Source organism: Rattus norvegicus, chromosome 8, assembly GCF_036323735.1.
Source record: "Rattus norvegicus strain BN/NHsdMcwi chromosome 8, GRCr8, whole genome shotgun sequence".
NCBI lineage: Eukaryota > Metazoa > Chordata > Mammalia > Rodentia > Muridae > Rattus > Rattus norvegicus.
The window spans coordinates 89,865,408-89,887,237 of record NC_086026.1 but is presented as its reverse complement, the minus strand read 5'-3'; the positions used below and the strand labels follow the sequence as shown (position 1 = coordinate 89,887,237).

At 43.7% G+C, this 21,830-nt stretch overlaps 1 protein-coding gene across 2 annotated transcripts in view; it reads right to left on the bottom strand.

Annotated features, from left to right (window-relative positions):
• Senp6 (SUMO specific peptidase 6) overlaps positions 1-19,123 on the bottom strand; it is an 83,689-nt gene extending 64,566 nt beyond the window's left edge. The window contains exon 1 of one of the 2 annotated variants that reach the window (XM_006243436.4): positions 17,695-19,123. In XM_006243436.4, the coding sequence (XP_006243498.1) occupies positions 17,695-17,743 (49 nt within the window). In that variant the 5' untranslated portion in view covers positions 17,744-19,123. The remainder of the gene's footprint in view (positions 1-17,694) is intronic. The other variant, NM_001106842.2, reaches the window with a different exon arrangement.
• Positions 19,124-21,830: the final 2,707 nt, after the last annotated feature.

Below are 21,830 nucleotides of genomic sequence, written 5' to 3'. Positions count from 1 at the left end.
TTGCTACAGAAACTTAAGTTGCAAAAACAGAATAAAATGGGGGAAAGGCATACATGTATACATAAACTATGATTTTAGGAATTGATCCCTCTAATTTAGTTTCTTGCCTTCTCATGAGTACATTCAGACCACTAATACCTGTTAGACTCAACAACCTCTGCCTTTTAACTGAAGAAAAACAAAATAAGACCTTATTTGTTAGCAAGATAGTTAATTTGATAACCAGGAAGCTTTAGATCAGGACACCAAAGATGTTCATTAGGAAATACAGAACAAAGTGAGAAGGGAGAATGAATGGAACCCTATGACAAAAGTCTAATTTCGTGCAGATTTTGGGCTAAGACTAAGTTCGGGCTGGAGAAAGAAAAATACAACTAGTTTTTTAGAAGGTAAAACTTACCCTTGGATCTACAAGTCTGGTGGGGAAGAGGAGGTTAAGTGATAGACTGTTTGCCCACCATGCTACAGATACTGGCTTCAATCTCCAGAACCATTAAAAACAAACAGACAAAGTAAAAAAATAAAGTATATCTACTAGCTGTATCCAGCTACTTGGCTGCAGCCTAGGATAGCCATGAATGCAGCCCAAGATAGTAAAGTTACTTACAACATTAAGATTTTTAAAAAAAGATTTATTTATCATCTATATAGGGTTCTGCTTGAATGTGTGCCTGCAGGTCAGAAGAGGGCACTGGACCTCATTACAGATGGTTGTGAGTTACCACGTGGTTGCTGGGAATTGAAGTCAGGACCTCTGGAAGAGCAGCCAGTGCTCTTTCTTAACCACTGAGGCATCTCTCGAGCCTGAGATTATTTTTGTTTTTGTTTTTGTTTTTTTTTTTGTTTTGTTTTGTTTTTTAAAAAAGGTAACTTAATTTCATGGCTCTAAGCATGACCTCTATAGGTGATAATTTCAGCCCTTTCAAATGTCAAAGGGCTAGGACCCATCTAAATGTCTGCATCTCTCTCCAACATTTAGATTTTTCTCCTTTCAACTTAAGGAGAAATTATCATAGTTTAAATAAAAGGCAGGCAACCTGTAAATCTTGGCATCTTCCCAGAGAAGAAAAATGGAGACAAGAAGGGGATAAAACTATGTTGTTCAAGTTAAGTCAGCATGCAGGTCAGCCACGTGACAGAAAACAGCTAAGCAGCAGGGAGGCAGGCTTCAGAGAAACAGTAAGAAAGTATCGGGCTGGAGAGATGGCTCAGAGGTTAAGAGCGCTGTCTGCTCTTCCAGAGGTCCTGAGTTCAATTCCCAGCAACCACATGGTGGCTCACAACCACTTATAATCAGGTCTGGTGCCCTCTTCTGGCCTGCAGGAATACACGCAGGCAGAAAGCTGTATGATGTATACATAATAAATAAATAAATTTAAAAAAAAAAAAAAAAGAAAGTATCAAGAGCCAGAAGGCGCATACTTAGCTCTGGCCAGCATGCAAACGGAAGAGACAGAAAAGAAAGTTTCACTTTCCTAGTCAGGATTCAGAAAGGCAGGCCCCGCTGAATCTCCTGAAGGACTGTAAGTCCCAAATTCAGATTTTTAGAATCCCACTCTCCAAGGTATTAGTGGTGAGAGGAGGAACTTTGGGAGACACAGGGCAGACTCTACAGCAATGCGGTCAATCCTGTAAGAGACCCAGGGAAGTTGTTTACCCTTTCGCCAGGACAGAGTCACAAGTCATCTTGTGAGAAAGCAGGATGCTTCTAGATATTGATTCTGAATATTTTGATTTGACTTTCCAGCCTCTAGCACTGAGAAATTCATCTCAAGTAGAGTATAGTGGTGCATTCCAGTCATCCCAGCATTGGGAGACACAGAAAAATCACAAGTTTATGGCTATCATGGGCTACACAGAGTTTGAGTCAGCCTCATAGTAAAAGCCCTTCAACCCCCAAAAGTCAACAAAGACAAATTACGTAATTTGTGAGACTTTGTAACAGCACCCCAAACAGACCAAGCAGAGAATCCCTAGTCATAAATCCTCAATTACTAAGAGTTGAGAGCAGAATTTTCATGATCTAAGGGATACAGGAGTCCATAATTAAAACAGCTTCCTTTTTGGTTTCAGGTACATGTGTTGACAAAGGGCCATCAGTATTTGAGGCATGTGGCCTTCTTTACAAGTTGGTCTGTGGCAAATTTGACTCCCGGAGAGCACTAGTTTTAGTTGTCAACCTAGTAGAATCTAGACTATTGTGGGAAGTCAGTTTCCAACCAGAGATTATGTAAATTAGTTGGCCTATGGGACTATCTACGGAGAATGTCTTGATTTTGCTAACTGAGGTGGGAGGACCCAGCCACTCTAAGGACACCATTTTCTGATTTGGGGTCCTGTACCATGTAAGAATGGGAAAAACAAACTGAGCATAAGCATGATTCATTCCTTTTCCCTCTGCTCTTAACTGGATGTGACTAGGTGCTTCATGTTCCTGCTAGCCCTAACGTCCAAGCAATGGTGGACTGTAATTTTGTGAGCTAAATTAAACCCTTTTCTCTCCTAAACTGCTTTTGTCATGGCATTCTGTAACAGCAATCAAACTAAAACTGGGACACTTAGCAAGTACAAAAGAAAAGTATACCTGGAGCACCAAAGGCTAAAAGTCAAACTAACTTAGAGTACCACTGCATGAGACACTTATATACTGGACATCATAGACCTTTGTTCCACACAGTTTCATGAATGAACTACCCAAAGAAGGCAGCATGGCAGCACTTAGCCACTGTTGGGAATGCTCAAGTTAAGACACCAGCAGTTCGAGAGGAGGCTGGGTTGTTAAAAGTACTTGCTGAACAATCATGAGCAACAGAGTTTGGATTCCTGTAACCCCAAATTCATAAGAGGGCAGGAAGAGGACCACTGGGGCTTGGTACCTTCTAAAACAGCTGAGAAAACGCAAACCCCAAGTTCAGGCAGAGACCAGCACAGTGATAAGACCTCCAACAACTTTTTCAGATCTAATGCACACAGAGGAGCTGCAAACAGGCACAATGCACACATACAAATATATAAGTTAGAAAAAATAAAAAACACAGAACTACAGAACTAGTTATATATAACCTATCAAATAACCTATCAAAATAATAACCTATCAAATTTCCTTAGACAATTTTTCAAAATAATGTTATGAACATACTGAGAATTTCTTCAGAATAGGCTAGACTTGTTAACTCACCACCCCCACCCAAATTAAAGAGAAAAAAAAATTAAAGAGAAAAAAAGAAAGAAGAGCAAAATGAACACAAAAATCCAACAGGCAGTGGAGAAACCCAACACACACACACACACACACACACACACACACACACTCCAGTGCCAAAGGCTACATCAATCGTGATGTCTTCTTCACAGTGTGTAACCAACCCTCTCATACACCTCGACAGGAAAAGCAACTCAGCTCTTTGCTGCTCTTTCTTAAAACTCCTGATGCCAACTTAGCCATCAAGAACAATCAGATAAGCTTCCAAAGGAGACATTCAATAAAATGCCACTCAGAACTTCTTCAAAAAGAGATTAAGAAACTGTCAGAGACCTGAGTAAGTAGATATGGTGATACGGCTGAGGCAGGGTACTCACTGTGAATTGGAGGCCTTCCAGGACTGTGTGTACAGCAAGACCTGGAGAGTTAGTTAGTTTCTTTCTCTCCTCCACTTATCTCCCTCCATGTCGGTGTGGCAAGGGAAGGGATATGTGCAAGTTGAAATCTGGAGCCAAGTTTAAATTTGAAAGATGACTGGTGGCTGTGAGTGTTCAAAGGAAACCTCTTGCTCAGCATGAGGCAATAGGGAAGGCCCTGAGTATAAGATCTTAGCCACCAAAGTCTCCACATTGTAAAATCTCACTTATCCTACAGCCTGAACTCAAGAGTATAGCTCAAAGGACACCTACCAGCTAGGGAAGTGTTTTTGCTAGAGCCAGCCTGGAAAACATACCGAAGCTGACATAACTGTGGTTTTCAAGGAGGCCAGAGGCCATCTGAAGCTGGCAACAGAACTTGCCATTGTCTATGTTCTGTTCTCGCAGTAGTGGTTTCTCAGGTATGCTTTCAAAGATGTAAGATTAGTGGGTCATGGAGTCTATCTCTATGGTTCTAGAGACACAAAAACCACACAATGAGAGGGATGTTCAGAGACCTGGCCCCTGTGTGAAGTTGTGAAAGTGATGCCTAGGTTGCAATGAAGACCTAAGAATTCGGCAGATGCCAGGACCAACCAAAAGCTGCAGGTAAAGAGCAGAGCTGGCTCAAGAGAGGTTATGCTTGCTGTAGGCAGCAGAGAGGGAGAGATGGGGTTATGTAGAACCCAGCTGGTTCTACACTAGTTATAGAAGCAGAACATGGAACTGCAGGATATGGTGTTTGCCCTGCTAGATTTCAGTCTTGCTCTGAACTGACTTTTCCTTGTAGACACCCACCTCTCTGTTTCAGAATGGGAATCTTTACTTTGTGCCATTGCATGTTGGAGAGTTAAAATCAAAACTGTAGGGGTTGGGGATTTAGCTCAGTGGTAGAGCGCTTGCCTAGGAAGCGCAAGGCCCTGGGTTCGGTCCCCAGCTCTGAAAAAAAGAACCAAAAAAAAAAAAAAATCAAAACTGTATGGGGGCTCACAGTTATGGGGTTGGTTGCTTGAGTATCAGAAGAGTCTTGGTTATTTACTTAGTTATTGACTATGGGGGCATTACACTGTACATCATGAGAGCCATAAGCCTATAGAAGCCAGGAGTAAACTTCTTATGATTTGAATGAAAATGTTCCCCATAGGTTCATGTTTGAATACTTGATTCCTAGCTCTTTGGCACTGTTTGGAAAGGGTAAAGAATCATAGCCAGTTGTGCTGGCGCACGCTGGTAGGATTTGCTGAAGGAGGCAGAGGCAGGAGGATCATGAGTTCGAGGCCAGCCTGGGCTACACATTTGGGTTGGGGATTTAGCTCAGTGGTAGAGCGCTTGCCTAGCAAGCACAAGGCTCTCCTCAGCTCCGAAACAAACAAACAAACAAACAAACCACACACACAAAAAAAGAATCATTAGGAGGTGGAATATTGCTGGAGGAAGTGGGTCACTGGGGCAGGATTTGAGGTTACATAGCCAAGCCCCACTTCCTGCTCACTCACTGCTTCCTGAACATGATGAAATCTCCCAGACTGAAGGCAGATTCTCTCTCTTCCCTTCCCTTCCTCACTACTCTTCTCTGTTTCTCTGATGGGGTCTCATTGTAGCCTATGCTACTTTACACTTTCCAGGTAGCTGTGAACCACCTTGAACTTTGCTGATCGTACCATCCCCACCTCCAGAGTGCTGGAATCACAGATATGCATCAATGTGTACAGCTTATGAGGTGCTAAGGATGTAAGCTAATGCTTCACGCATGCTAGGCAGAAACTTAAAATCCTCAAAAGTCCCTGAGTAATTTATATGTCAACATACTGTTATAAATAACACTGATAATATCAGTGGAAAGTTACAACTACTGTACTCCAGTGAAATTAGGGTTAAAAAGGTTAAGGAAAGATTTCTATTAAATAACAAAATTGTTTAATAAATTAAACAAAATTTCTTCCAGTAGTGGGAGTCAAACCTAGGCCTTATGTATGCTAGGCAAGTACTACCACTAAGCTATCCTTCCAACTCAATACATACATTTTCTTCTTCTATATTCTTCACCACAATGACAATGATGTAAGGAAGAGATAATAGTGGATAAAAGATGCAACAAAAATAGCAAAAGGGTACTGGAGAGATTGCTCAATAGGTAAAGAATACTTGCTGCTCTTCTAGAGGATTTAAGTTTGATTCCCAGCACCCTTATCAGCTGGCTCATAACCACCAGTAACTGCAGGGGACCCAACTTCCTCTTCTGGCCTGAGTAAACATCCCCATCACATTTACAGGCACGCACGCACGCACTCACTCACGCATCTAAAATTTTTAAAGAGGCAAAAGATGAAATTTTAATGATAGGTAGTGTGGTGGTTTGAATGTGCTTGGTCCATGGGAAGTGTCATTATCAGGAGGTGTGGCCTTGTTAGAGAAGGTTAGCTTTGTTGGAGGAAGTCAGTCACTGTGGAGGTGAGTGATGTCAAGTTTTGCCCAGGGCAGAAGAGAGAGCCTCCTGTCTGCCTTCTGATCAAGATGTAGAACACTCAGCCCTTCCATTACCATGTCTGCCTAGATGCTGCCATGCTTCCTCCCATGACGATAATGGACTCAACCATTGAAACTGTAAGAAAGCCCCAATTAAAAATTGTCCTTTAGGGGCTGGGGATTTAGCTCAGTGGTAGAGCGCTTACCTAGGAAGCGCAAGGCCCTGGGTTCGGTCCCCAACTCCGAAAAAAAGAACCAAAAAAAAAAAAAATTGTCCTTTAGGAGAGTTGCCTTGATCATGGTGTCTCTTCACTAATTTAGTTGAATCTGAAAGAGGGCAAAGGGGGCTGGGGATTTAGCTCAGTGGTAGAGCGCTTACCTAGGAAGCGCAAAGCCCTGGGTTCGGTCCCCAGCTCAAAAAAAAAAAAAAAACAAAACAAAACAAAACAAAAAAAAAAAAAAGAAAGAGGGCAAAGGAGGTATATGGGATGGTTTGGAGGGGGGAATTGATGTGATTATATTAGAATCTTAAAAAATAAAAAAATGTATTAAAACTAATTGTTTTAATGGGACATGTTCCATTTAAAAAATTCAACCAAAGGTTACTCTCCAGAATATACTCCATAAACATACAGAGTACAGATACAGGGGCCAGAGAAACAGCTTGGCAATTAAGTGCATGCAGGTTTGGTTCCCAACACCCACATAGGGCAGCTCACAAGCATCTGTAACGTCAACTGTAGAGGACAATCCCTCTGGCTTCCACCAGCTCACACACTCATGTCCTCATACCTCACCACCACAGACAAAGGCAGACACATACACCCAAATAAAATAAAACAAATGAATCTTACAAATGAATAAAACAAATGAATACATTTGTTTTCATTGACTTTCTGTTGCTGTGATAAACATTACTAAAAGCAACTTGGGGAAAGAAATCGTTTATGTGGCTTCCAGGTTATAGTCCATTGTTGAAGGAAGCCACGACAGAAATTTGAGGCAGGAAGCTGAAGGCAGTAACTGAAGCAGCAACCAAGAATGATGCTGCTTAGTGGCTCCTTTGTCATGGTTTGTTCAGCTTGCTCTCTTATAATCTTTCCTGCCTACCAATGCGCTTCCCACAGTGGGCTGGCCTCCCCTCCATCAACCAGCAATTAAAATGCTCCAAAGACATCCTTACAAGTTAATCTAATGGAGGTATTTCTTCAACTAAGGTTTCCTCTTCCCAGATACTAAAGCTAACTATGACAATCCTCTAGCACTTGGATAGAACTCAATAAGTAATTCTGAACCTTGAATAAACAATTTTATGAAACAATAAAAATATTAGCCTTGGTAAAAAGTATTATAACTTTAAGTCACATGTGACAATCAGAGGACACAAATAGTATTAAGAGGATGATGATATCATAAAAAAAAAAATCAAAACTTGACAAGACTTTGGATATTGGGACTGGAGAGATGGCCCAGTAGTTAAGAGCACTGACTGCTCTTCCAGAGGTCCTGAGTTCAATTCCCAGCAACCACATGGTGGCTCACAACCATCTGTAATGGGATCTGATGCCCTCTTCTGGGGTGTCTGAAGACAGCAACACTGTATTCATACTAATATAAATTAATCTTTTAAAAAAAGATTTTAGATATCAATTTGGACAGTGAAGCTAAATTTGCTCACTCAGGTCTAGTCATTCCACTGAGTATACGATAGGTCAGGTGAGGGAAACTAATGCAGCTAAATCAAGCTTGCTTTCTATTATAAAACACATAAGCTTCCAAGTATGGCAGCACACAATTTCAGTCCCAGCACTCAGGAGGAGGAGACAGGTGGATCTCTGTGAGTTCCAGGCTGGCCACTTATATAGTAAGACACCATCTCAAATAAATAAATAAATAAATAAATAAATAAATAAATAAACAAACAAACAAATAAATAAATAAATAAAAGAGAAAAGAGAAGAAAGCACAACAATTATGTAAGTGTGGATATTGTTTATATAAGAATGCATATGTAAATATGTGTAATTGCAGCTCAGGGATAGATGCATAAAGAAAGAAATGTGTACCATGTACAATGATACAAACCTGTATGTAATCTGTAATCCAGAAGTCAGGAAACTGAAGTCAGAGGATTGTCATGAGTTCAAAACCAGCCTAGGCTACACAGTAAATATCTGGCTAGGCAGGACTACATACACACACACAGCAAAATCCTGGCTGGGGTGGGAATGACAGCCAAGAGAATAGTGACCTGGGGTAGTGCTGTGCAGCTCTTTCTCAATTGTCAAGACTCCTAAACGCAGTTTCTGTGGAGTTCCTGGCTTTAAGGAGCAAGTTTAAGCCCACACTGCTTTAGATACTAACCACGCAAAGATGCTTGGACGCTGCATGGAGATGGAGGGGCCAGCCAGCCAGACACATGAATAAAGCTAACCTAGAAATCAGAGTAGCCAAGTCAGAATTAGCCCTACAATTGTTTCATGGAGCCTCCCAAAAATCACCCAGCTACAACTTTCTCAGTTTCCAGATCTATGTAAATGTTTATTTTTTGATAAAGAAAGCAGAGCACTGTTTGCTCTTCCAGAAGTCCTGAGTTCAATTTCCAGCAACCACATGCTGGCTCACAAACATCTATTGCCCTCTTCTACACAGAAACAGCACTCACATACATAAAATAAATTAAATCTTCTTTAAAAATTAATCATTTTATACACAAGTATAATCCTACTTCCCTGCTTCATGTTAACATATAATACCAAGGAATAAAATGCATCACTTCAGCTGGTCTGAAAACAGGAAATAGCCATAAGTAAGGGATAATAAGGAATGGCATTAGGATGCAATTCCCGAAAGGAAATCAATGAAAAACTCCCACCAGGCTTGTTTGTAGGCGCCTGCCTATGATCCCAGCAATGCAAGCCGAGGCAGGGTGAAATAAAATGCCCACCAGTTAGAAGGCAGGTTGGTCTAGGTCAACTTAGGCTACTTCCTAAGATCCCCCACCTCAAAACACCTAAAGCAAACAAACAACAAGAAAAGCAAGACTGAACAAAGAACCATGGGATTTGTTTCTGAGTAAAGCTAAAGGCCTCACTCACACTCCATGGAAAAACAAATTGTATGAGTTCAACAGAGTAATAAAAATGTGCCATCTCTGTGAAACTGGAAAACTGACTGGGTTCTAAACTAAATTCATATATAAAAAGTATGTCTGGTCTGGAGGTTCCTCAGAAAATTGGACATTGAACTGCCTGAGGATCCAGCTATACCTCTCTTGGGCATATACCCAAAAGATGCCCCAACATACAAAAAAGACACGTGCTCCACTATGTTCATCGCAGCCTTATTTATAATAGCCAGAAGCTGGAAAGAACCCAGATGCCCTTCAATAGAGGAATGGATACAGAAAATGTGGTACATCTACACAATGGAATATTACTCAGCTATCAAAAACAACGAGTTTATGAAATTCGTAGGCAAATGGTTGGACCTGGAAAATAGCATCCTGAGTGAGCTAACCCAATCACAGAAAGACATACATGGTATGCACTCATTGATAAGTGGCTATTAGCCCAAATGCTTGAATTACCCTAGATGCCTAGAACAAATGAAACTCAAGACGGATGATCAAAATGTGAATGCTTCACTCCTTCTTTAAAAGGGGAACAAGAATACCCTTGGCAGGGAATAGAGAGGCAAAGATTAAAACAGAGACTGGGGGTTGGGGATTTGGCTCAGTGGCAGAGCGCTTGCCTAGGAAGAGCAAGGCCCTGGGTTCGGTCCCCAGCTCCGAAAAAAAAAAAAAAACAGAGACTGAAGGAACACCCATTCAGAGCCTGCCCCACATGTGGCCCATACATATACAGCCACCCAATTAGACAAGATGGATGAAGCAAAGAAGTGCAGACCGACAGGAGCCGGATGTAGATCGCTCCTGAGAGACACAGCCAGAATACAGCAAATACAGAGGCGAATGCCAGCAGCAAACCACTGAACTGAGAATAGGACCCCCGTTGAAGGAATCAGAGAAAGAACTGGAAGAGCTTGAAGGGGCTCGAGACCCCATATGATCAACAATGCCAAGCAAAGAGCTTCCAGGGACTAAGCCACTACCTAAAGACTATACATGGACTGACCCTGGACTCTGACCTCATAGGTAGCAATGAATATCCTAGTAAGAGCACCAGTGGAAAGGGAAGCCCTGGGTCCTGCTAAGACTGAACCCCCAGTGAACTAGACTGCTGGGGGGAGGGCGGCAATGGGGGGAGGGTTGGGAGGGGAACACCCATAAGGAAGGGGAGGGGGGAGGGGGATGCTTGCCCGGATACCGGGAAAGGGAATAACACTCGAAATGTATATAAGAAATACTCAAGTTAATAAAAAAAAAAAAAAAAAAAAAGTATGTCTGGGGTTGGGGATTTAGCTCAGCGGTAGAGCGCTTGCCTAGCAAGCGCAAGGCCCTGGGTTCGGTCCCCAGCTCCAAAAAAAAAAAGAAAAAAAAATTATGTCTAAGCATAATGGAAAACAGCTCTCACTGGAGACAGAGGCATTCTGCTAGTGTAGAAACAGGGGAGGGAGGGAGGCAAGCTCAGTGAGCCTGACCACCTTAGTTTAGTCTCCAGGGCTCACAAGGTAAGGACAGATGTGACTCTCACCAAGTTGTCTGTCCTCTAACCTATACACTAAATCACTCTGACTAAACATTCAGAAAATAAAAGCAGTCTTTCATCACCATGTCTTTAAACCTAGGTGTGTTGAACCTAAGGTGTGAACACTGTCACACCCTAGAAAAGGCGAACTGGACACAGTGCACCCTAGCTGGGTGATCGCTGAAAGAGTTCTAAAAGAAAGGGAAATCAAGATATTGGTAAAATGGCTGGGTAATGTGCTGCAGCAAAAGCATGAAGCCCGGAGTTCAGACGTATCTCTGGCACAAAATGCCAGGCACAGGCCGGGATGCAGCTCAGTTGGTCGAGTGCTTAGCCAGCACGGAGGAAGCACTGGGGTTTTGAGCACTGACACTATATAAACTAGGCATCGTGGCACACACCATTAATCACACCACAAAGGTAGAGGCAGGAAGATCAAAAGTTCAAGGTCATCTCCCCAAGGGAGTCTAAGGCTTGCCCAAACGGAAGACTTAACACCTTTTCCTTTAATCCCAACATCCACAGGCCAGTTCAAGACCAGCCTGGTCTATAGAGCTAGTGTCAGAGCAGCCAGGACTAGGAAGAGAAACCTGAAAAAAACAAAACCAAAAAAGAAAAAAGAAAAAAAAAAAAAAAAAGAAAGCATTCTTTTCAAGTACATACATTCTCCAAGAGAGAATCTATTATGGGAGATACAATGTCTCAAGAATTCTTTAATTGAAATTATGGAAAGGATGTTCTGCAGCTACAAATCAGTTAAATTAGAAATCAGTAATGCTGTGTGTAACAGCACAGGGTTGTATGCTCATCACTGGGAGGAAGAAATAGGAAGGTCCCAGAGGGAATCTGCTAAATCAGCCAGTCTAGTTGAATCATAAGCTCTAAGTCAGTGAAAGATTTTGTATTTAAAAAAAAAAAAAGGAATTTCCCCCCAGTGCTGAGGCTCAGGTGCATCCAAGATTCAGCTTCCCAAGTGTGATCCAAGAAGGCACTGATGCTAGCGCTTAAGAAACATTAGTGCTACTTTACAACTTTACAAGAGATTATGATGACCTCAGTCTTCCATGATGGCTTAGCGTGTGGAATTCACGAAGCTGTCAAGGTCTTAAAAAAGGCCAAGCCTATCATTGTGTGCTGGCATCCAACTGTGGTAAGCCTATGTATGCCAAGTTGGTGGGGAGTACTTTGTGCTGAGAATAAAACCAACCTAATTAAGGTTGATGACAAGAAATGGGTAAAGGTTGCATACAGTTGTGTAATGGTTAGGGACGATAGCAAAGAATCTCAGGCTAAAGATAGCAAAGTGTACTTTAAATCCAAGAAATGAACAAATAAAATAATTTGTCTCATTAAAATAAATAAGGTGGAGGGCTGGAGAGATGGCCCAGTAGGTAAAGCACTTCATGGGTCAGCATGAGAAACTGTTCCAATTTCCAGCACCACAAAAAGCCAGTGCTGTAACATCCTAGCTCTTCTTTGGATAGGCAGGCAAGCAGGCAGGATAGTTCAGACAGGTAGGACATTTCCCAGAACTCACAGGCTGGCTATCATGGTCTACGCTGTGGCAAACAACAAAAGAGACCATGTCTCAAACAAGGTATAAGGCATGGACTGATACCTGAAGTTGTCCCTGATCTCTACATGTACACTGTGGCAAGTATGTGCCCATATCTGCACATGGAAACACAAGTATATACATGCATCACAAAAAAGGGATGGGGAACAGACATTTAAGGAATTGGAGAGCTGGCTCAGCAGTTAAGAACACTTGTTCTTGCAGAGGACCTGGGTTCTGTTCCCAGTACCCACAGAGCATCTAATAACCTTCAGTAATTTCAATTCTAAGGGAACCCAACATACCTGCTGACTTCTGTAGGCTCCTGTGTGTAAACATTTTTGAAATAAGACTGTCAAAAGTGTGTACAGTGATAGAAGACACTGATCTCTCATTTTCTCATACACAGCCACGAACTCAAATTATATCATTGTCTGAAACATGGTCTAGTATAGAGTGTGGTGTTTGAAGTATCAAACACATAGATGACAAAGGTGTTCGTTCTCCCCCCGCCCCCACAGTGTACTGGCTCAATCACATGCATTGCTTTGAAGACCAATGTGAACACAATTTATTTTCCAAAGTGGTTGCATTACCTGGCTATGATTTCTTCCTTCACATGGCACGTTTTAAATTCAGGTTTAGACAAGAACTTGGAGTGGGTTTTTTTTTGGAATTTGTGGTGCCACAGGACCAAATAGAACAGCTCACCAGCAGGCTGGCAATCATGTGCATGCGCGCTCGCTCTCTCGCTCGCGCGCTCTCTCTCTCTCTCTCTCTCTCTCTCTCTCTCTCTCTCTCTCTCACACACACACACACACACACAGAGAGAGAGAGAGAGAGAGAGAGAGACAGACAGACACACACACACACACACAAAGTGGGAGAAAGTAATGGGAAAAGCTATTCAGATGGCAGAAAAAAGGTAAGGAGAGGGTAAACTAGATATAAGAGGGTACATAAACAAACAGAAGCAGCAGATTGTTAGGACATCACAGATGAGAGAGACTCTCAGAAAGGAAAGCACAGCAAGCAAGCTATAGTTGCCCACACAGCAATCCTCTCCCAGCTGGTTCTCCCAATGATCTTCCCACCCTGTAAAGCAGACTCCACATGGGAGTCAGAGGTCTTTTTGGAAACATACTTTATGATGTCATGGTCAGCCTCACTGTGCACACTTCCTAATGATACTGTTTTTATCCCCTCAAATATCCATGATCCTTCTATTTTTACTATCTCTGCCTGGAAAGCTGCCTCTCCACCGCTCCTTCTCCTGTTCACACTTTAAGCACGCTGATACCATTCTTATTGTAATACCCCTTTCTTATACATGACAGTCCAAATTTTATGTGTTGATTATGGCCATTTAGTCTTCTTACTAGGAGATACAAAAAAAAAGTGCCTCTGTGCAGTGACTAAAAGCAATTGTTATTCTTAAATACATGCTAAATGAACAGAGAAAGCTGCCTAAATTATCAATAGTGAAAAGGGGTTGCATGACCTCAGTATATGAACAAATGTAAAAGAAACAGTCAAAGATGGAAAAGAAAATTCAAGGGCTGGAGAGATGGCTCAGCGGTTAAGAGCACCCGACTGCTCTTCCAGAGGTCCTGAGTTCAATTCCCAGCAACCACATGGTGGCTCACAACCATCTGTAAAGAGATCCAATGCCCTCTTCTGGTGTGTCTGAAGACAGCTAGTGTACTTATATATAATAAATGAATAAATCTTTAAAAAAAAAAAAAGAAAATTCAATACAAAGACAATACAGAGGATACAATAAACAGTAGCCAATTTCCTCTACAGAAGTGACAAAAGCACACAACTACTGGTTAAAACGTACCCTAGAGCAAAGACATTAAACATTCACTTGAGACTTGGGACCCAGCAGAGCATTATTTCCCTTCTAAGTCTACTCAAGATCAAGAAGTGGCATTGGTTCCCAGTACCTCAACAAGTACTGCAAAGAATGAACCTGGAGTTTTCTTTTACCTTCACCTCATGAGCACTGTATGAATAAATCTCACAAACTCTATACCAAACGATCTTCAGCCTACTGACTCTCCTTTTCCAATTTCCCAACCAGGCTTACTTCTATCAGGACTGCAAGTGTTTGTTTGAATTCATCTCCCTTTAATTCTTGCACAAGGCAGACAAAGTGACCTTAAAAAAAAGTCTCCTATGTCATATATCCCATTCTGATGACCTTGAACTTTTGATTCTCCTGCTTGCACCTCCAGAGTGCTGGGATCATAGACATTCAGCACCCTGTCTGTTTTACACCATGCTGAGGATCAAAGCCAAGGCTTTGTGTAGCCTAGACAAGCAAGCACTCTAGTACTGAGCAAGCACTACAGTGTGTAGAACTTCTATCTGGATACGTTTTTGTCCTCAGTTCTCCAAAGGCTTCCTCCTGCTTGGAAAGAGACAACCCTGCACCACAGAGCTTCTACCACGCTCTCACCCTTTAAGTCATGAAACCAAGCACCACCTCTAAACCCTGATATGTGTCATCTCCTTTGAGTACCTAAGGACCCAGGTGTTTCTCGGCATTTTCTAGGTTTCTTCTCATTTCTTTTCTTTGTTTTGTTTTTCCAAACAGGGTTTCTCTATGTAGCCCTGACTGTCCTGGAACTCACTCTGTAGACCAGGCTAGCTTCAGCTCAGCCTACCTCTGCCTCTGGAGAGCTAGGATTAAAGGCGTGTGTCACACTTCTCTTAACTTGAAAAGTATAAAATGATGTTGCTCTCTATGCTTCCTCTACAGTCTTTTTCACGTTGTCATGGCCTAGTTTATTCGTTAACAACAAGTTTGTTCCAGGCTGAAGAATATGATAGCAAAACCACAAGCATCCGGATTGCTTTCATACAGCTTTTATTTTCATAGTACTGAAAAGCACAAAGGAGTCATTTGATAAATTGATAGAAAAATAAAACAGTATTCCATGTGCTTGCATGCTGATTCATGAGAACAGGGGGCACCAGGGCATTATAAACAGTTGTCAACTTTGAGCAAACCTCCGTAAACTGACAGAAGTTCTGAAAACGGTGGATAAGACTGTTCTAAATGCATTGAGGTTTTTTTTTTAATTTGTTAAGTCTTTTCCACTAAATAAATGTTCCATGAAGGTGCTGACTTTGAATAGTTATTCACTGTTGTATTCTAATCTACCAGACTAGACTACTAAAAATATTTGATGAGTTAAGAAAAACCACCTTCTATTTTTTTTTTTTTCAAAATTGCCTGAGAAAAACCAAAGTGTAATAAGAATCTTTAAAAAGTAAACCTCGGGGCTGGAGAGATGGCTCACAGGATAAGACCACTTGCTGCTCTTGTGGAGGCCCCACGTTCAGGGCCCTGTACCTACACAGCAGCTCCCGGCCAGTCCCAGGCCCTCCTTTGAGTCTGGTCACCAAGCTTGTACTGTTGCAATACACTCAGGCAAAGATTCAAAATAAACCGAAGTAAACAAAGGAACGTTTTAACAAGTTTTTAAAAATAGTAAATTCTAGGGGTTGGGGATTTAGCTCAGTGGTAGAGCACTTGCCTAGGAAGCGCAAGGCCCTGGGTTCGGTCCCCAGCTCCGGAAAAAAAAGAACCAAAAAAAAAAAAAAAGTAAATTCTAAAACCCTCATATCTGTAATCCTAGTCCTTGAGAAGCTGAGGCAGGAGGATTTCCAGAAGATCAAGGGTGGCCTGGTCTACATAATGTGATCCCGTCTCAATTTCAATTTTTTTAAATACTGAATAAGACAAGGTGAAACTCCAACTTTCACATCTGTACATTTACAATCAAGTAAGTTCAAATAAACTACCACCAATGGACATCAGATCAACTCTCTTAGAGATGGCTTTGGGCTTTATTATCCTGTGTTTATCCACTCAGAATTTAAGCTGCATTAGAAGCCCATAGGAGCCCAAAACTTAGAAAACCCTACAAGTATAATCATCTGCCTGGTGACCATGAACATCAGAAAGCCATCTGGTGAATTTCCAATTTCCAAACAAAAAACAGGCACAGCACTGGCTACCTGCAATAGGAACTACTCCTCTCTCCGCCTGTCGGCAGGGCTTCCCTACCGTGGTCAAACTAGTATGGAGGTGATTATGAAACAAAGTCAGGAAAACACACTTGCTTTCCGTATCACAGAGGAAAACCATAGAAAGCTAGCATCGCTTCTTATATAAAGCCTGGCCTGCAAAGTAAAGGAAGCCTCTCCCCCCCCCCCCACACTTCCCTATTCTTAAGTACAAAGAATAAAGAAAATTACTTTTCCTCTTCTCAGTCAAGGAATAAACAAGGCATGAGCCACCCTCCTGCTACCACTTAAGAGAGTCTTTCTTAATTTTAAACTTCATTTTCTTAATTCTGTAGTTTTTCTAAATTATATCTTAAAGCATGGCCTGGATATATTTCTTCTAGAAAAAAAAAAACTGAAAATTACCCCAAAGAGTAATTATTCTTAACAATTACTAAACGCATACTTATTTTCCAAAACATATTTATAAATTCAGTTACTAGAAAATTTAAAGTCGTATGAACGTTTACGTTCCCGGTCCACAACGGCACCTAAATGTACCTGGATTGTGGGGGTCCCAATACAGCCATAGGCAGTAGTTACCCATTTGCCACCACCCCAAACCATAACATACCTTTTAAGCAGACTTAGTCCACCAACTAAAATAGTTAACTCTGCCTCACAAGCGACTAAAAAATGGGAACATCCTAACTCTTTTACCTTCCCTGGCTGTCCCCAAACTGACACTCCAAAGCTCATATTTCTCTCTCTCTCTCTCTCTCTCTCTCTCTCTCTCTCTCTCTCTCTCTCTCTCTCTCTCTCTCTCTCTCTCTCTTTCACAAATGAACTGCTTTACAAAGTATAGCCAAACACATCTCACTGGAGTATCGAGCACCGCCAGGTCTAACCTGCACTCCAATGGCAGCGGCTAGCCTGGGAGCTTTAAACCAAAAGGCAGTGAAACAAACTACCTCTCTCCCCTGCCTACTTGGATCGGCCAGTTCCAACCAAGCTTAGCGGTCTGAAACTTTCCACGAACGCTAAGAAAAACACCTGAACGCAGTCTGCTCCTCGCCCACTAGGCAACCATCGAAAATATGGAGGTGGGAGCTAGTCCAAGCCTTCGGCCTGCCCCTCGCAGGCCGCCCTGGGCCTCCGCTCGCTGCGCGGCTACCGCGCCGCCTCGCGCCAGCCTGCCCGAGCCTTTGCCCGGGAGGACCCGAAGTCGGCGCGCCCGCAGCGCGTTCCCTGCCCGCCATCGACCGTCCCGACCCCCGAGGCCCCAAGTCCACCCGGAGCACACAGCTGAGTATCTCGGCCCGAGAGAACCCCGGTGTCGCGAATCCCCCCCCCCCCGACTCTCCCCTGAGGAAGACCCGAACGCACCTTTCAGGAAAACACCCCCAGCGCTGCCACCGCTCTTGCCCGCCGCCATCTTCCTCCTCCCACGCCGCCTCCTTCTTACTCCATGGCCGGCACCGCCGCGGTGCTCGCGGGGAATGGGGGCCGCACGTCGGGAGGGTAGCAGCCGCAGGGTGGCGGGCCTCGGGCTCGACCGTCCGCGAGGGGCGCTCCCCGCCGGCCGGGCCCCCACACAAAAGCGGGCCTGTCGCGGGCTGACGGGAGGCGGTGAGGCCCACGGCCTGGGTTTCTTCTCCTCAGGCGCCTACCGGGGACCGTGAGCGGCGGCGGCGGCGCTTCCCGGGCCCGGCTCCCCTCAGCACACGACTCCCCATCCACCGCCCGCGCCGGCCTCGGAGAAGCTCCTCTCCGCTCCGCCGCTGGCCCCGGAGGACGGAGAACGAAGCGAACGCTCACACGCCTCCTGCGTCCCGGGCCGTAAAATGGCCGCAGCGCCGAGCCGAGCGAGGGCTCCGCGACCGTCAGGCGCCCGCGACCCCTCGCTGCTCCAGCAGTGGCCGCCGCCGCCCGCCCACCCCGCCCAGGCGTCAGAGCATCAGCCCAGGCCTCGGCGACTGTCCATGTGGACGGGGGTGGGTCTCCGCCACCGCCGCGCGTCGGTCGCCACAGCAGCCCCGCCGCCGCTCCTCCCCCACCGGGCTCCGGGCCCGCCCCGCCGCCGCCCCAAGCCTCTCCCTGCGGGTCCGGGCTCGTCCCCCTTCGCTGCCCCCCGGCGCCGGCCGTACCTAACCGGGGGGCTGTGGGCCTGCGGGCCTTGTGTGGCCTTGTGCGCCCGGCCTAGGCGGGGTACGAACAAAATCCCTTCCTCTGAAGGCCCCATGGCAGACCCGCCTGTGAGCGCTTGCAAGCCTGCCTGCCTGCCTGTGAGGTGTTCTATTTGGTCCTGTGGCACCACAAATTCTAAAGAAAAGCCCCAAGTTCTTGTCTAAAACAGAATTTAAAACGTGCCATGTGGAGGAAAAAAAATTGTAGCCAGGTAATGCAACCACTTTGGAAAGTAAATTGTGTCCACATTGGTCTTCAAAACAATACATGTGATTGAGCCAGTACACTTTGGGTAGAGAAAGAGAGAACCTTTGTCATCTGTTTGATACTTCAAACACCACATTCTACACCAGAGTTTCAGACAATGATATAATTTGAGGGTGTTTTGTTTTTCTTTGTTTTGTTTCCGGCGTGGTGGAACCCATGAGGGGATAGAGGCAGGTGGATCCCTATCCGTTGGAGGCCAAGTCTGGTCCACAAAGTAAGAGCCTGTCTCCAAAACAAAAATAAAAACATCTATGGAGAATGCAGAAAATGAAAAAAAAAAAGTTAACAGAAATTCAAACCCCTTAGGTGGTCTGCTAATAAACATTTTTTTCTTAAAAAAAAAAAAAAAGGAAAGAAAGAAAGAAAGAATGCGGGCGGGGACTGGGGGAGGTGTTTTGCTGCTGTTAGGGTTGGTATTGCGGCTGCTTGTAGTTACTTCAGAGGCCAGAAGAGGGTGCCCCGCCTAGGCGCTTAGAAGCAAACTGCTGAGCCCTTTTCTCCAGCCCTTTGAGCACTTCTAATGCAGTTGTTAATCAAGACTCATTTGGTAACTTTGCATCTTATCCCACTGTAGTGACTCACACCTTTAATTCTAGTGCTTAGAAGGCCAAGGAAGGCAGATCTCTGAGTCCAAGGCCAACCTGGTTACACAAAGCGAGTTAGTTCCAGGCCAGCCAGGGCTACACAGTGAAACTTTGCCTCAAAACAACAACAAACAAACAAAAAAACCCACAATACTTGTTACCATAGTGACACCAGTAATCTATCCTGATTTCATAAAATTAACATAATGAATATAATGTGTTACAGTTGGTATTTTTATTGCCTAAGGAAATACATGATCCTGTAGGGAAAGTCTTTGAATGACATAGTCTGTGCAAATGACTTAGTATACTGAGGTTTATAGATAAATAGGTAGATGCGGGACGATGGGTCTGACCTACAGAATATAAAGTGTGCCTCTTGTTTAAAGATAGCCATTCTGTGGGGGAAGCACCAGGAGTCAAGGGATGCAAGTTGGCTCTCATCATGGCAAAGGTGAAGAAACTGATTCTAGAGAAAGGAATGTAGAACCTTGATTTTAGTTCAGTGAGACAGATGTTGACTTCTGACCTTACAGAACTATGCCATGATAACTGTGTGGTAAGTTGCCAGCTTGGTAGTATAGTAATTTATCCCACTATGGTGACTCATTCCTGTAATCCTAGTACTTGGAAGGCAGATCTCTGTGAGTTTGAGGCCAGCCTGGTCTACATAAGGAGCTCCAGGGCAGCTAGAGCTGTACAATAAAACTTTGCCTCAAAACAGAACCACAAAAACTTAATACATATGGCCTGGGAAACTAGGAAGTGTGTCTACATGCAGGTGAGGTCTGGCACAAGTTAGGTCAAGGCTCATGATTGGACAGTAAAAAGTAAGGTGGGGACAAAGTTTTGGTAAGGTGGGAGAGAAGAGGAAAGAAGGAAAAAGATTCAAGATGGAGATAGAGAAGGACGACCCAGATCCGTGTGGCCTTAAATGGCCATAGGTAGTTATGAATATTTCTTAAGGGGTGGATTTCTGTAGGTCAATTTATCTTATCTAGGTGGGTAGTTTATATCTTTATCAATTGGTTGTGAGTTTATTGTGTGGACGTATTATAGATTGAGAATTTAACATATAAATCTGTTTGCTAAATTATAGCTTATTGGGTCTTGATTTCAATGGGTGGCTGAGAGTTCATACTATAACTACCAGGGGGCAGTTGCCCGGAGTGTGGGCAGAGTCTGAAGCAGGGAGCCTTGATAAGTCAGTGATTTTACTGGGTAGCTACCCCTCAGATGCCATGTGGTCCTACGGTGCTGGCACTAGTGCAGGATAAAAGTTCCATTTTTAATAATTACTGCAAAAGTTATAATTTTAAGAGAATTTAATTAAGCTAGATATGCCTTTAATTCTAGCACTGGGGAGGTAGAGGCAGGCAGATCACTGAGAGTTCAAAACCAGCCAGGACTACATAGTGAGATCTAAGGGGAAAGGGGTGGGGGGTGAGGACTGAATTGGGTCTTTTGAGAAAAAGGCCACTGCTTCCATTATTGTTTCTTTTCTTTTCTTTTTTTTCTTTTTCTTTTTTTTTTTTTTTTTTTTTTTTGAGACAGGTTCTATGTGCCCTGCTCTGCTCTGGAACTCCCTAATGTAGACCAGGCTAGACTCAAAAAGACAGAGATCCACTTGCCTCACCTTCTAAAGGTGTGTCCCACTACACCCTGAGTTTCTTTAAGTGTTAGTAACTTCTGCTAGTCTGTGGAGCACCATCATTCCAGAAGTATAAAGCATCATCCAAAGGCTCCTTACAACACACTGGTTCACCCAAATCCATCGTGCCTGAGACGAGACAGACTGCAATTCTAACAAGTTCCAAAGGCACCGTTGCTGGGGGCTTTACTCTGGGGATGAGCTTTCAACAGTCTCTTAAGTTCTTTTCTAGTTCAGCCATTCTTGTACTGAGCCTGCAATTAGAAATCAGTTTCCATACTCAGGTATATTGCAGTGATGTTCTCTAACTCACCATTACTCCTAATGAGTACGATCAACTAAGATCAGTAGTGTCGTATTTATCTAGCACTCAGGACCTAGAAAATCTTATATTGGAAGATGTTCCTGTAGCTATATATTCAATATATTCACAAAAGTACTGAGACCTCCTCACCCTCCTCTACCTCCTCCTGTCCCCTCTCCCCCTTTTCTGAGGCAGGGTCTCCCTGCAGAGCTGAAGCCCCCATTGTCTCAGCCTCCTAGTGCTAGGTAGCATAGGGTTTGTACCACTATGCCCGCATTAGCCCTTCCTTAACCACACATTTTGAAGCTCATGGACTAATGACTAATAACAAAGCAGTTATTTTAGTTATTCGGATTTGATTAAGGTTAGCCATGGGCTAACAAGTTGGCTCAACAGGAAAAGTCTCTTGCTCGGCAAGCCTGGTGAGCAGAATTCAATCCGGGAGACCACATAAAGAAGCCAGGGTAGGGTGTTGATACAGCTCAAAAGGTAGACAATGGCTGGATACTTGCTGTGCAAGCCTGATGGC